A 15355-nucleotide genomic window follows, 5' to 3' on the forward strand; every position below is an offset into this window, starting at 1 on the left:
AAAAAAAATTTGCGCTAATGGTTCCAGAGAAATAACGCATTAAGCCACTGGTATACTTCGTTACGTTAGGAGTTAACAAAATAGATTACACTCCCTGGATATGCTTAACTAAAGGAAAGGTACATTTTTAGTTAAAACGTGAAGAAAAAAAAAATTCTATTCCTTAGGAAGGCGGAATGGGGCAAATTGAGAATGATATTCCTCGGCTCGATTTGCAAGAAACGATTAGTCTTTTCGTTTTTTTTTTTTTTTTTTTTTTTAAGCATACTCCTTGTTACACATTTTTAGCGTATTTACGGATCGAAATTGCATGTGCATGTGCACCCCTAAATGTAAAGGCAATTGTGTGAAAATAGACCTGGTATCTTTCGCCCCCCAAATCACGAGAACAAAGGTGTAACGGGAAAAAAAAAAAAAAAAAAAAAAAAAGAACAAATATGGAAGGAAGGAAAAAAACGAAAATGTTAACATCGGAAAGGCATGCATACAGGTATACACACCACGTTCTGTTTTTAGTTTTGTAATAGGCGCATAGCAGCGTCTACCAAAATTACAAAGCCCCTCCCCCTACAGATAAACAAGCAATCAAGGGAACATTTTCAAAAGATGGAAAGCAGGTTTAAAAAAAATGACAGCGAAAATGACTACAAGTATTATGTGCTCCAAATAGGTAAGGAAGAACAACTGACTTGTATACACCTGTGGAATTCCCACCAATGGGTATTTTTTTTTTTTTTTTTTTTTTTTTTTTTTACTCCTTATTTTTTTGTGTGTGCAAAATGGAATAAGCCGTGTGTTACGATCCATGTTAAGGTGCATCCCTCATTTTGTACACACCGACGCGTCAGCAGCGCTTCACCTACAGTTACCTGTGCACATTTCGCTTGTCATCTTTTTATAGGGAGAAAATACACCTATCTAGGATTTTCAGGACTCCATAAACCCCTATCAGTTTATAGAACGCCCGATTTCTTTCGGTACAATGAAAGTTTCCACGATTATGGTAAGGATAAGAAGGGGGTATACGACATGCTGAGAAGCGTTTCGGAGGGGGTAGGGACTTCCTTCCGGGGCTGCGCAAGTGGGTACGAGGATAGCTCGGATCAACAGGGGGAAGGTCTCAACCTGGACGAAGGCGAAAAAGGCGCTAAGCCGGACCCAAACGAAGACACTCTTGACCAGAACCAACGTCTTAATAGCATTTGCCTGAACCAACCCCTTCCTAGTATGGAGGGAAGGAAACAGGAAGGAAGCCTGATCTACCACTACGAGTACAAGTTCCACCAGGATGTGAAGCTGTGGAGAAATTTCTTCGAGGAGTTTACATTCCACATTTTTCGCAAGTTAATAAAGACGAATAACAAGGCAAAAAAAGTGATCGTCCTCTTGAACATGTTCATCCCAACGATAATTAAATATTCCCTTTGCAAAACTTTGATTGAGAATTATGAATACACCTCAATTTCCTATATAAACGACTTAGTGTCGCCACTTTTCTTGTGCAACTGCAACACGTGTGTGGTAATCGACTTGGGTTACTTAAGCTGTAGGTTACTGCCCGTAATAAATGGCATGCCATTATATCACCATTACACGTATGTAGACAATGGGGGGTTTTACATCAATATGGAAATTAGAAGGTTACTGAAGGAGCAGTACGTGAGAAGGGCTCGCAGGAGGGCTATGCACGATTGTGAAGTTTCAAGTGCTTCATTTGTACAAGTCAGTAATGAGAATATCCTTACCAATCCACAGAGCACAGATAATGGCTATACGGCAACCCCCCATGAAGAAAAACCCATGGAGGAAGAAAAAGGAGAAAAAAACACATTGGAGGGACTACTTAATTATTACCTAGATTTATACCCACTGGAGGAAATATTAAATATCATCGATATCATGCCAGATGATGAAATAGAAAATATAAAGATGAAATATTTTTATTTAAAAAATGAACAAGGCAAATTGTATACCAACAAAATTGTTTTGTATGAATTTCAAAATTACCAAATTATTGTAGAAGCAGATACTAGGTGGATGGCCTGCGAAATATTATTTACGAAAGATTATGAACAGAATATAAATTCTATGTTCGCTTGTATACTGTCTAAATTACACATGTTTGAATTTTCCGCTTTCCACAATGTCCTTCTTGTTGGTGGATGTAGTAACATCAAGGGGATCGTTTCTAAAATAGCTCAATCTCTTTTGAACGCGTTAAGTGAGAAAAAAAAGACATCCCTAAAAGATTTGGAAAATAGAGTCAATTTTCTCTTTCCAAAGATATCCCCCAATCTGCGCCAATTCATAGGGGCCTCCATCTGCTCGAATTTGGAAAACCTGCCCGACTACACGCAAGAGCATATTCACAACAATGTATTGTACGACCACTTGAATGAAGACGTCTACTTCACTTTTAAGCATTAACGCAGGGAATAACAGAAGCAAATGGAAGGTGCGGAAAAAAAAAAAAAAAAAAAACGAGAAAAAAAAAAAAAAAAAAAAAAAAAAAAAAAAATGGAATTAAATCTACCATTCAAGCAAGTTAATCCAAATTTTAGTGTAATAACAACGGCCATCCCCGCCACGTCCTTAGATAGGGTCGCTGGAGGAGGTGGAATTATCAACCTACAATGTGCAGCTTGCCATGCTGTTTTGGACTTCCCCTTTTTTCGTTCTTCACTTTTTGGACAAAAAAAAATGTGTCTGAACCTCTACAAGAGGGGGTACCTCCCGCTTCACCTCATTAACACGCTAAGGGGAAGAAACATAAACTAATTTGTCCACACAAGGATCTTAAGATGGTCTATGTTGGCTTCTTCCAAGGGGAAGGAAAAAAAAAAAAGATGTATTCTATTGTGCCTTTATGAATAAAATGCTCCATTCGAATTCGTTAAAACAGAGAGGAGAAACGGTCCCCTTCTTGTACATCTTTCCAGTTATCGGGGGTCATCCCTTAATTTTCTGTGATAGGAGGGAATGCTTCTTTCCCACCCTGCAAATGTTTTGAAAAGGATAATTCCACTAGGGGGGGGTTGGGGTGCGTGGTATGTCCATTTGGTTAATCCTTTTTCGAGTTTTCCTCTCTTGACTCATTTTTGTTGCTGCCATCCGTATGGGGCTGGGCACCATCTCCCCCCTGCTCTTTTTCCAATTTTTCCCTCATAGCCCGAAGCTTTTTGAGGATAAGACCCAGATGAGCTTTCTCATTGTCTGCCATTTTTTCATACAGATAAGCATAACCATCGGTGTAAAGTGGCTTGATTTTTTTATCAATTGACAGGCACATGTTTATTTTTTGTTTTTTTTCCAGTTCCATTCTTCTGTTGTAGAATTCCTTCTCCACTTTCTGAAGGGCATCCTTTTTTCCATACCCTCTATTCATATAGTACAGCTGGTGGGTAGCCATCTGCGTAATGATGTGGTCGTTCCTGAAAAAATCATATCCCTTCACGTTGTTATTTCCCTCCACATAGCAGTCTTGGAATCGGAGGTGAGGATATTTTTTTAGAAGAAATTTCACCAAGTCGATGTACTTGTTATTGTTGTACCTTGACTTTAGGCTGATGTTGTGTATTTCTATTGGGGGGGCTCTCTCTGCCCACTCCAGCCACCGAGGCCGATCGTACAAGTTGGTCTCCACCAGCATCCTCATCTTATCCACGATGTTATACTTTATTGCCCTGCAGAAGTTCGAGCCATTTGGGTGCACGGCGCCCTTCCCCATTTTTGTCGGTGAGCGGCAGGACTATATAGCGACTAGAGGGGGGAGGACAAAAAATCACATTACACATGACCGCGTATCAAGTGAAGGAGCTGCGATGCAAATTATCAGGGGCAGTGCTCTGGGTACTATGCCGCATAAGGACGCAGGGTCCAATTTTCTCCCGCTGAATTATGTGTCATTAACTGCACCTCCCTATCGTTTCTTGACTCCCCTTACACATTGCGTTTGCCCTCTTCCGCAAGTGAACTTAGAGTCCCAATTGGTGGAGTTCTCATGTAAGCCCATTTGATTTTCCCCTTCAAATGATAACTCCCCTTTTTTTTTTCTAAATTTGTTAACTCTTTATTTACATTATTCGCACCCGAGAATTAGATTTTGTTTTGGATTTTATTTTTCCAAAGGAGGGGTTAAAATGGGTATGTATATATATATATATATTTTTTCGCACACTCGCAAATGGCACAAGGCGTAGCGACTAAAGTTACATTGCATAGATATGTTTGCGCAGTGGGGCGAGGAAAGAGAAATATTATTTGTGTAGGAACCCCGGCATGAGTGAAGTTCATTTAGAAAACGTTTCTTTCATGGGAAAAAAAAAAAAAATAAATTAAAAATAAAAGAAAAATACACATAAAGAATGCTCTGATTTGTACAATTTACCACATTTAAGCAGGCATATAAGAAAATTGACAAATCAGAATAGTATAGAGTAACAACGAGGAAGTAGGAGAACCTGACCGAGCACATATGAATCCGGTTGTGAGACTTGTGAGGAAATTTTCCTCCACCCCGAAGAGCATCAACGAGCAGGATATCACCATTTTGAAGAGAAAGCTACGATGCAAATTTAAAAGTGTTAGTTGAGGAATAGGCACATAGTTTGCCAAAAAAAAAAAAAAAAAAAAAAAAGGCCATTCGGTGTGCAAAAGTGGGGAGGGGCCAAACTGTAGAAAGAGAAATGAGAAAAAGTGGTATAATTACAATCCTTATTTAAATGCGCATTGAGTGCAGTGCGGCGTATACATATCATAGAATCGGGAATGTGGCCTTAACGATGTATACTCTATTTCTCCAGGAAATTTGCCCAGAGAGTATACATTTGACAACAGTTTAGCTATTGAACCTATGCATACACGTGTGCCTCCTTATGTTTGTACTTATTTTGCCACGCCCCCTTTTTCTACAGGTCGGTATGCTGGAGCTGGACACGCTCATAAACAATTACTTAAACACTAACATAAATAGCATGAACAAGGAGAAAGCAAAGCTTCTATATAATCTGATGGATATTGACACAACAAATTTGTTGAAACTTTTTTATTTTTATTCGAACAAGGAAAATCAGAAGGTCGAAAAACTAGCGCAATATTTGAAGAACGTAAACGAGGAGGAAATAAAAGACACGTTCAAGTTACTTATAGACATTTTGCATAATAACGAAAAGCTTGTCAGTTCATGATGGATATAAAGAAAGGGTGAAGTGCACATTTGCGAAAAAAAATTACCTCATCATCATTCGTTCCTTACATTGGTGATATGTTCCTCCACGTTCGACAATTTTATCAGAACTCGACGTAGTTGGATAAGCTGAAGAATTGGTGAAGTGGATCAGAGTGGTGTGTGGGTGGAGCTGTATGAGCATGCCGCTGGTTACTCACCCATTTTCCTCTCCTCTTTAGCATCACTTTCCTCCGCATTGTGTTGTCTTTGCCTTACATTTGAACCAAGTCCGAGTGGCTTATATTTCCCTCTGCGTCCACCTATTATGTGTTAACATGGAAGAATGAAGAATATTACCATCCCCTTTTAATAATATTTTTTTTTGTAAAATTTTTTGGAAAAAGTGGGCATTACCGGAAGGTCAACTAAGAACTTTTTAAACTCGCTTTCTGTGAACTTGTTTCCATGTTCACATAGGATAGTCCTTAGCAAACTTTTACTTATCGTTTCGCCTATTCGGGAGGGGCAAATATGCGGCCACGCAAATAAGCGAATATGCACATATGCATCTATATGTGTGTACATATACCTACCTACACACATACACACGTTTGTGCATGTGCACGCATGGAGCATGGGCGGCATGTATACTTTGTGGGTTCAAGAAGCTAATACACTTTTCCACCTTCTCCCTTGCGTAGTAGTTGCCCTGAAATTTGAGCACGTAATCACGCAGCTCCTCAAAGCTATAACAGTTTTTGCTGTCTTCAAATATTTCGTAGCATATTTTAAACCTGCGCGTTGTTGAGGACCATTGGGGGGGCGGAAAAGCGTTAGAAGCGGAGGGCCCAATGTGCGCATGTCACTGTGCAGCCATCTATTCTCCCAAGGAAAACACCAACAGGGGAGAGCTACTCCTTGTGTGCGTTCATCGGGACGATAAAAACCTTGCGACATACGTACGACTCAACGAAGTAACAATCTAACTGAAAGAAATAAGAAGTTCTCTCGTCCACAAACATGACTGAGACATCCCTCAACCCATATGATGAAATTATTTTTTTACATACCCGAGCGATTTCAGTATTACTATTAGGTCCTGCTTGTCGACGTAGTCTTTGTCTTTTTTCTTTAAATTAAAGAGGTCAACAATTCTGGCGCTCTGCACGGCGGAGTGAGTCACGTATGCGTAGTAAAATGGGCGCATGGTTCTATGTGTCTGTGAATATATATACATGTTCAGGCACGTAAAGGAATATATGGACGAATCAATCCAATCTAGGGCAGCGTTAATGCATGTCTCTGCTTGGGACCTTCTTCCATTTTGCACAGAACATTTCTCCTTCCAGCGAGGCCTCATTAATGCCCCTTTTTTCTTTTTCTTTTTTTAACGATCAGTGGGAATATTACTTGCGTTTCGTCCATACTGCAAGGAAGGAAATCCTGAGTCTGTTATTTTGCCCTTTCGTTTTTTCCTTTACTTTTTGGGTGTTGATTTTTTTACCTTATCTTTGATCTTATTTTTTTTTTAATGCGGGTTGTTCGTGACAGCCTGGGTATAAGTCGGTCTCATCCCTCCTTTGCAGTCCTGCGTGGTGCAAAGAATATGCGGATAGAACGGTAGGCTAAGCGAGCAAAAGGTTTACACGCGTGTACGTATTATTATAAATATGTGTGGTGCTCATCGCACATACGAAAGACCCATGTGTACAAGTATTTGTGAACGGCTTAACCTTTAATCTGTTTTATTGCTGATAAAAAATATAGGTTCTTTTTTTTTTTTTTTTTTGGGTCTAAAAAATTGATCAAAGTTTATCCACAAAATTGTCGTCCCACATGTACATATGTTCATGCTGCCTCACGATTTTTATCTTTCACTCATTTTTGCTATTTATGTGCATACTTTTCGTACGTAACATTGTGATGGGGCCTCTTGAATTGTCATATATATATTTTTAATGCCTTTTTTTTATTTTTACCTGTGTGCTGTGGCTATTTCTTGCAGACCAATTGAAAAAGGAGTTAATGTGAATGCCTAAAAGTGTACATACGCCTACATGTGCTTATACACGTGGGGATACATTCCCCAAGATCTTACTTTAACCATTTCAAAAGCTTTCTGTGGGCATGCATATGTATAGCCCCTCTGCTGAAAGTTGCTTTTTATCCCTCATGCCATACAAAAATTAAGCGCAATTATCGAATGCAAAGATATGTACTCTTCGCATTTTATTCATATTATTGCCTCATTGTTACTGTTACTTTTTTTTTTTTTTTTTTTTTTTTACCTTTTTTATGATTTCCCCTACACGCGTTTTGTGTAATTTTGTTTAACGTTGCAGAATTCTCTTAGCTTTTCCCAGCTTCGCCAATTTGCATAATTTGTGTAATTTATTTATTTTACGTTTATAATGCAATACCATGTCTTATAAAGTTTGTATCAAGAGAAGGCACAGATTTTTTTTTTTTTTTTTTTTTTAAGAGTTCACATTTAACGATATGTACAATTACATTTATTTATAGACAAGAACGTACATTCGCCTTAGGAATTCTGTTTTATTTTGTTTATTATATTTTATATTTTATTTCTTTTTGTTTCCTTCCATTTCGGTGTAATAATTTTTTCAATTTTTACTACTGAGGAAAAGATTGCCATGCTTTTTTCGCCTAAACACCGTACGTGTTCACTCCTTAACGCCTTTGCTTGGTCACGCGTTTACTCCATTAAGTGTTCGCTTGTTTTGCGGCGCGCTTGTTATTGACGGTTTGCATGCTTGCATGTTCACATGCACTGGCGTCCACACGCCCCTGTATTCTCCTTTTCCCCTTAAATTGAAAGAGTAAAAAAAAAAAAAAAAAAAAAAATCACCTTAGGTGATACATACTGGTGAGGAGGGTTTATTGACACAGGAAGGTGCCACCCCGGAGCAAGCGAGTAGACAATGTGTCAGTCTCTGCACTAATGGTTGTTTATAAAATTTAACAAACGAACGGCAAAGGGGTAGGGGCACACATAAAGCATATATTTACGTATGTACGGATTTACATATGCATGCCTGCCATTCTTCCTGTATGCAAAATAAGAGGGCTCAACGCACTGGGATAATTATACGTCTGCGTAATTGTTATCGTTTGCTTCTACCTTTACGCGCATATTTTCCTACGTTCCCTTGTGAGTATATAAACCTGTTTGCCTCATCATATGCTTAGATACATTTATATGTATTTTTATTTTATATATATATTTTTTTTTCTTCAAACTATTTCAGTGCTGATTTTTTTTTTTTTTTTTAAATTCAATGCGCCCCCTTCGCAAATGCATGACAGATCTTGTTCATTTTTCGCATAACATTTCGGTAAATGCCCATACCTGTTGAAAAAAATAAAACGGTTGGGTTCTTATTTACCAAAATTCTCTGCTAGCGTTTGTGTATCCCCACCCAATATGCACTAAGAGGAGAGTAGGCGGAAAATGGGGGAAGAAAATTACACACCAGATGGTTGCAGTAGCAGCAGTGGCACAAAGAATCTGGATTTTAGAGAAATTCAAAAAGAAATAGGCGAATTTAAAATTAAGCAGAACGAAACCTTCAATTTTTACCTAGACAGTATTGACAAATTGCTGGAAAAGGTTCAAAAGGCCAAGAAAAATGTAGAAGAAAAAATAAATAAAAAAAAAGACACCATTAAGATCGAAAGAGACAGAATGCGTGGAAATGCAAATGTGAATGATAGTAGTGCCCAGATTAATATCAGCAGTGTAAGTACAAGTGAAGAAAAAAACAAGTACGATATTAAGGAGCTAATAAAAGACGTCAAAGAACTGAAAATTACAGAAAAGGTGAGTGAAGAAAATAAAAAATTTTACAACATTCTTTTGTCATCTTATAGGGGTATCATAGCATTGATAAAGCAGGAAACTCCAGAAATTTTCAACAATGTGAATATAAAAAAAAGCGTTATCCTTAGATTAATTCTGCTGCACTTTTTACAAAAGGGCGATTTCTTTATGTACTATGTGTTAAATAAAGAAATTTTGAAAAAAAGAAAAAAAAAAAAAATGGAAAAATGTAACTCCATGGTGAATAGATTGGACCAGAATTCCGCCCCCAATGAAAAGACACAAGTGTTCAATGAAGGGAAGGTGGCCACCGGCGGGTTCTTGGGAGAAGGCAAGAATAGGCCATCCGAATTCTTCCCTATGAGTGCCGATGCGAAATGTGGGAAGGTACAGCGGGCTGTCCAACCCGGACAGTCAACCTCGGGATGGAGGGAAGAAACGTTGTATAATGGAAACCCATTTCCGGGTGTGCCCGTCCAGGGGGGGAAATCCCAAAATGGTCATGGTGATGTTTGCGAAAATGGGGATCAATTTGACTCCCCAAATGGGCCGCCTAACTGTCTACAGACCAGTGAGGTTCCTGGAGTTAGTTTCCCCAAGAAGGAGAAAAAATATTCCGAGGAACAGCACTACACAGTCCTCCTTAACAACATAAAAAATGCCAAGTCCGTGTACTCAAAGAGTGATATATTTTCGGAGCTAAAAAAAGAATATATAAGTAAAATATCCTTTGAAAATGACACAGAAAATATCGAATTTGAGCATGCATTAATTGAGAAGGAAATATTTGAGGGATACACAAAACTACACAGGATTTTGTATAACCTGAAGAGGTTCCAAGTTGACACGTGTATCGGGTGGTACAATAACTGTAGCGAAACGACGAGGAAGAAATATGTAAAGTTAATTTATTTACTACACTGTATTAATTATTTAAGGTATTCGAAGGAAGATAAGGAGAAGGCACTTAGCTGCTTAAGGAACCTCATGATAAACTACAGTAAAAATAGATCGCACATATCGAGACTGAGCACGTTCATTTGCATCGGTGTGGATAACATTTTCTTTAAAAGTATGTTTTCAAATGTCCATTCGAAGGTTTTCAATTTTTTTAAGAGAGCTTTTAATGAGGAGGGCATTCTCATCCCCTTGCCCAGGAAAGACAAGCAGGCAAGAGAAACCAGTCAAAATCTTCGAAATTGTGAAAATGGTACAAATCGACGGAGGGATGACCTACAGCACGATGGGACTGCACATTGTCGTGACAATAAGAAAGGAATAAGTTTGGCTAGTCATATGTCGGAAAAACGGAAGAAAAAGAAAAAAAAAAAATTAACCTCTCGACAGAGTATTGAGGATAACCAGGATCAGCCGTCCGACGGTGATCGCCGGGATAACCGAATTGTGACCACCGCTTTGTCAAAAAGAAAGGAAAAAAAACTAGCCAAATTGGTACAAAAGAGAAATGAAAAAATGAAAAAAATAAAAACAAATGAGCACATTTTGAAGAGAAAAATAAAGAAAAATAAACAAAATGTGATAGGCAAAAAATCAAAGAAGAAAAAAAAAAAAAAAAAAAAAAATATACACCCTGCAAGTATGACACATCAGCAGGTATATGGTCTCAGCAACAAAATCAGGAGCACTCAGGGCCCATTAATTCATAACGATATATATAAAGAGAAGTACGTTCACTACGATTCGGACGATACGTATGGCAACATGGGGGAAGAAGAAGATTACACTCTCCCGTTAAGCGAAACATTTATAGAAAATAGAATAGATGAGTTTATTAGAAAGGAAAAGAGAATGAGGAACCCATTCTTTTACGACCCAGCAGATGAGCATTATGTAAATGGAGAGAGATTGATTTTGCCCGATGTTAGATACGGCAGTCTTGGAAGGGTAAGACACAGTGGTTACCTTTGTGTTGGAGGAGTAAAATCCGAGGAAGACAGCGAAGCGGATGACAAACTGAACAAAGGATGGTACAGCCACGTTTTCAAATGCACCAAAGACGTTTTTGTCGAAGTAAATGCAGGAAAAAATGAATCCAATTTTTCAAGGAACGAAAAGGAAGAAGGACAAATGCTGGGGGAAAATTACAATTACATTCATCGTAGATGTAAGAATAAAAAGAAGGAAAAAGAAGCTGTCTATTTGTACGAACTAAGCGAAAGTGAATTTTCGAACATGTACCAAAATGATACCTCCTATATTACGTACAAAACGTTAAAAAAAGCAACACAGTTTTATGACAATAATGACACAAAAATTATAGAAAGCACGAATAAGAATTTAAATTGTGGCTATATAAACTTTCTAAATGTCAGTAGCACTTATTGTACGAGCAATTCATACTATGATAGGGGTTCCCGTTTTAGTTTCCTCCATGGTAGAAATAGTGAATGTGTTAACTTTTGCAAACAACCAAGTGGTTACAATTGCAATGTTTCGGAGACCCATACATTTCGTGCGCTAACGAACTCGTGCTTTATGAAAAAGCCAAACAATTTGAAGAGGAAATTTGCCAAGTGTAAATATTTAGCGCGTAATGGTAGAGGTGAAAAGATGAGCGAAAAAAAAAAAAAAAAAATGGACACTATATTATCCTCCAATGAGTGTGCAGCCACCATGCATGTAGGGGATGCCGCAAGTAGAGCACCGTTATTATCACAGGAGGAGGGGGAAAAAAAAAGCATAAGTGAAGACAAAATCGCGAATGTTACTAACCTTGGCATGTGTGACAAGCAGAAGAAAAACAAAAACATACGGGGGAATGAAAAGGAAGAAAAAGATTACGACGATCATGACGATGATGATGAGGTAGTAGCAGGAGACCTAATCAACAGCAGTGGTGCTACCCCATCAACAAAGGTTAAAAGCGTTGATGAAGATTTTGAGTCATTTAAGGAGCAGGTGCGTGGAGACACAGAGCATTGGGCTAGTAGCTCACAAAGTTATAAAACGGCGAGCTCGGACAGAGCCATGATGGACTCAAGTGAAGACGATTTTCACTTCTCCACCTCTGCCAGTTCTGATGAAAGTGCAAAAAAAGACCTGAACAAAGTGAAAGAACAAGTGGATTTGATAAAGGAAGATTTCATCAAAAAAAACACTGCCCTTGCTTTGCTAAACACGAACAATATACAGGCATACAATAGGGCCATATTAGCTTCGAAAAATACCAGAGCAAACAAAACTCCCACCGATGTAAGCAGAATTGTACTAACCCATGCTTTAACGAATAGAGAAATGTATACCCTGCATAACTCTCTTTCGAACTATAAAAACAATGCGGAGTTTCGACGCATCTGCCTCAAATGGAAAGCCAAGAAGGAGAAGAGAAAGGAACGACTGAGGGCAAGAAACAAGAGCAGCCGCAGCAATGACGTTAAGCAGAAGAGGAGAAAAAAAAAAAAAAAAAAAAAGAGTACAAAGGATAGCAAAATGGGTATGCAAAATAAGGAAAAGGAAAAAGAGAACACAGAAGGAGAAAAAACAAACACGCCACATAAGGAAGTGGAACAGAAAAAAGAACAACAAATGGTAGAACAATCACAAGTGGGGCAGAATGTCACATCTGCGGAGGAAAAGCTTCAGAAAAACGTCGAAGATGAAGAAAAAATAATTGCTCCATATAAATCGAATACCGAGAATCCACCGTCTATCGAGGCAAGAAAAGACACCGAAGTTTTACTCACCCAGTCGAAAGAAGGGACCCTCCCCGAAAATGTTCAAGAACACGAAACCAAAATGGAAGTAGGTGTAATGGTTCTATCTGAAAAATTCGAAGAAAGAAAAGAAGGTAATGGTGGCGAGGTACACACAGAACAGGAGCGTAACTGGGAATCTTCCGAAAAGGTAGAAGACTCCCATAGCGCCTTAAGGGATGAGGGAGTCATTCCGGAAGGCAGCACAAACGAGACTAGGAACAACCCAAGTGGTGCTGGTAACAATGCGAACTATGCTACTGAGCAGAGCGTGGAGGAAATTCATCACAAGTGTTTAGAGGCCAAGGACAGAAAAGATGAAAAAGAAAATAGAGAAAAGGGAGCAGAGCAGAACCAGGGGATGACGGTAGTAGAATCGATAGAATCAATGGAAGCGGTGGAAGCAGCAGTCCAAAGGACACATCCCCCAGTAGAAGAACAGTGCAAAGACGAAGCAGTCGAAAGGAACCGAAACGAGGAGAAAATAGAGAATTTGAGGAAGAAAAACGAGGTAGACGCAGAAAAAGAATCAGACGAAAAGGATTACCCGAAGGATCTGAAGGACGGAGAAAAGATGAAGCGCAAGGAAAACGCCGAGGCAAAAATCAGGAAGGAAAAAAAGGGAGTTTTCTTGGGGTCCTACAAAAAGAATTTTAAAAAGAGAAGGTATGACCCCAATTTCTTTTACGACGAGAAGATGCAAGTCAAGATGAAGAGAAAAAAAAACGAAAAAAGTGACAAAAAGATCGCTAGGACTAAAAAAGAGGGTTACGAGTGCTTCAGGAGCGCCAAGTGTGTTGCAGGTAGGGTGGAAATGAAGAGGCATGCATGGAGAGTTGTGCCTCCAAAGAAGCATTCACTTTTGCCTTCAAACGCAAAGTGCTTAATTTACTTAACGCACGCACTTCACATCCCGCAGGTAAAAAAGGACTCCGTCGAAGAGGCCAAGACAGCGACGGCGAAGGAAAGAAGAAAGGGGACTCGAACAAAAAGGACAAAAAAAAAAATAAAGAGAAAAAGAAAAAAGAAGACAATAAAGGAAAGCCGCAAGATAGTAAGGACCCCGGAAAGGAGCAAAACAGTACAAGTTGTGAAGATATCCAAATTGAGAGGGGAAGGAAAAAGAACTGCAAGGAGAAAAAGGTTTACATCCACTTGGAGAGGTAAGAAAAGAAAACAAACGATGGATCGATTGGACAAATACGACACAAGTGCAAGTGTAGAAGCAATCGAGGCTAGTGTTTAACAGGCTAACATGTGGGTGCTACCCGAGAACATATTAGCGTATACCATTTGCCCATTGTGCCTTTCTGCATTTTTGGGGGTGCCTTTTCGATATTGAATGTGCAGCTTGCGAAATTCCTTCCCCCTGAGGAAAATCAAAAGGGACGTCATATGTACATTTATATTTTCTTGTATGTGTGATTATACGTATGTGTTTTTTTTTTTTTTTTTTTTTTTTTTTTTTTTCCTCCCCACGTTTAGCCCCCTATCTGTTCTTGTATGCGGAGGACTGATCTCCTCGAAGAAGCTTATAGAAGCCCAGGCCATCTTGAAGGAAAATAACAGAAGACTACAGGAGGCCAAGAACGGCCCTTCCCTAACTTTTGCAAGCGATAAAAACGGAGATAAATGCTTTGACAAATTTGGGAAAGACAAAAATAAAAAGAACAAAGACAACAACGCCCTCTTTTCAAACTCTCTGGCGGTAGAAGTTGATTTGAGTGGATGTTTTTTTTTCCACTCCTCCTTTACCTGTCCCATTAGTAGGGACAAATCTTCCAAGGATAATCCTCCCTACGTGCTCAGATGTGGACATGCCATTTGCAAGTAAGCAATGAATACAGGGGGCATCGCACGTTCTGCACCACTTTTTAAGCCCCACTCAACAAATATGTACATTTTCTGCCGCACTTATGTCTGCTAATTTTTTTTTTTTTTCCCTCCCCCACCGTAGGAGCTGCGTGGACAAAATTCACGCTCAGAGATCCAGACAGTTCAAGTGCCCCATGTGCCCCCAGTATCTGCATTTAATAGAGGTACGAATCATCCCTTGTGCCTTCCCTTTATGCTGTTTAAAATTGCTGCTATGTGGGGAGAAGGCACATATATAAGCCAATCTGCGCACGTACATGTGTGCGAATCTCCCTCTTGTCACATTCATCACCATCATTATAATTTCTGCGTTCACATTTACCCCCCCCTTCAGATAATTCCGCTGTACTTTAACTAAGCATCCGCCCCCCAAAAAAATATTTACTCCTTCCGATGAAAACAGTGCGCTCACCTATTCCGTAGTGTGCATGGAGCATTTGCCAAGCAAGTAGCATGTGTAAGATTTTTCCACTTATCCCAAATGGGTTAAATGGTACTCTTATAAATATGTAAAGACAAGAATTTTTTTTTTTTTTTTTGCCATTTAGCCAGTCACCATTTGACACATTTTTTTTTAGTTTAATTATAGTAAAAAATAAATTACAAAAAATAAATTCTTCCTATCAAAGCAACAATAATTAAAACGAGGCGCATAAGAACATGTGCATATGTAAAGGATAAAACATCTTTTTCGCCCCCAACTTGCAATGGGTTCGAAGCGTACTCTAGAAACTTCTTCCACCCCCAGGATGTCGTCAC

The 15355-nt window shown here is 39.0% G+C and overlaps 5 protein-coding genes across 5 annotated transcripts; 3 read left to right on the top strand and 2 right to left on the bottom strand.

Moving 5' to 3' along the window:
* Window positions 1–606: 606 nt before the first annotated feature.
* On the top strand, window positions 607–2427 carry PKNH_0212800 (actin-like protein, putative; the record flags this gene model as incomplete). The annotated part of the gene is made up of 2 exons (XM_002257764.1): window positions 607–670; window positions 902–2427. 2 exons carry the CDS (start codon window positions 607–609, stop codon window positions 2425–2427), a joined length of 1590 nt encoding a protein of 529 aa, XP_002257800.1.
* Window positions 2428–3061: 634 nt separating this feature from the next.
* PKNH_0212900 (uncharacterized protein) lies at window positions 3062–3727 on the bottom strand (the record flags this gene model as incomplete). The annotated part of the gene is made up of 1 exon (XM_002257765.1): window positions 3062–3727. One exon carries the CDS (start codon window positions 3725–3727, stop codon window positions 3062–3064), a length of 666 nt encoding a protein of 221 aa, XP_002257801.1.
* A 747-nt stretch (window positions 3728–4474) lies between these two features.
* Window positions 4475–5186, top strand: PKNH_0213000 (conserved Plasmodium protein, unknown function; the record flags this gene model as incomplete). Its single annotated transcript, XM_002257766.1, has 2 exons — window positions 4475–4582; window positions 4914–5186. The coding sequence occupies 2 exons, from the start codon at window positions 4475–4477 to the stop codon at window positions 5184–5186; spliced, it is 381 nt and encodes a 126-aa protein (XP_002257802.1).
* A 253-nt stretch (window positions 5187–5439) lies between these two features.
* Window positions 5440–6592, bottom strand: PKNH_0213100 (conserved Plasmodium protein, unknown function; the record flags this gene model as incomplete). The annotated part of the gene is made up of 5 exons (XM_002257767.2): window positions 5440–5487; window positions 5582–5679; window positions 5819–5961; window positions 6238–6329; window positions 6578–6592. 5 exons carry the CDS (start codon window positions 6590–6592, stop codon window positions 5440–5442), a joined length of 396 nt encoding a protein of 131 aa, XP_002257803.2.
* A 2047-nt stretch (window positions 6593–8639) lies between these two features.
* Window positions 8640–14954, top strand: PKNH_0213200 (RING zinc finger protein, putative; the record flags this gene model as incomplete). The annotated part of the gene is made up of 5 exons (XM_002257768.1): window positions 8640–13524; window positions 13641–13884; window positions 14207–14551; window positions 14679–14760; window positions 14931–14954. The coding sequence occupies 5 exons, from the start codon at window positions 8640–8642 to the stop codon at window positions 14952–14954; spliced, it is 5580 nt and encodes a 1859-aa protein (XP_002257804.1).
* Window positions 14955–15355: the final 401 nt, after the last annotated feature.

Source organism: Plasmodium knowlesi (genome assembly GCF_000006355.2).
Source record: "Plasmodium knowlesi strain H genome assembly, chromosome: 2".
Lineage (NCBI taxonomy): Eukaryota > Apicomplexa > Aconoidasida > Haemosporida > Plasmodiidae > Plasmodium > Plasmodium knowlesi.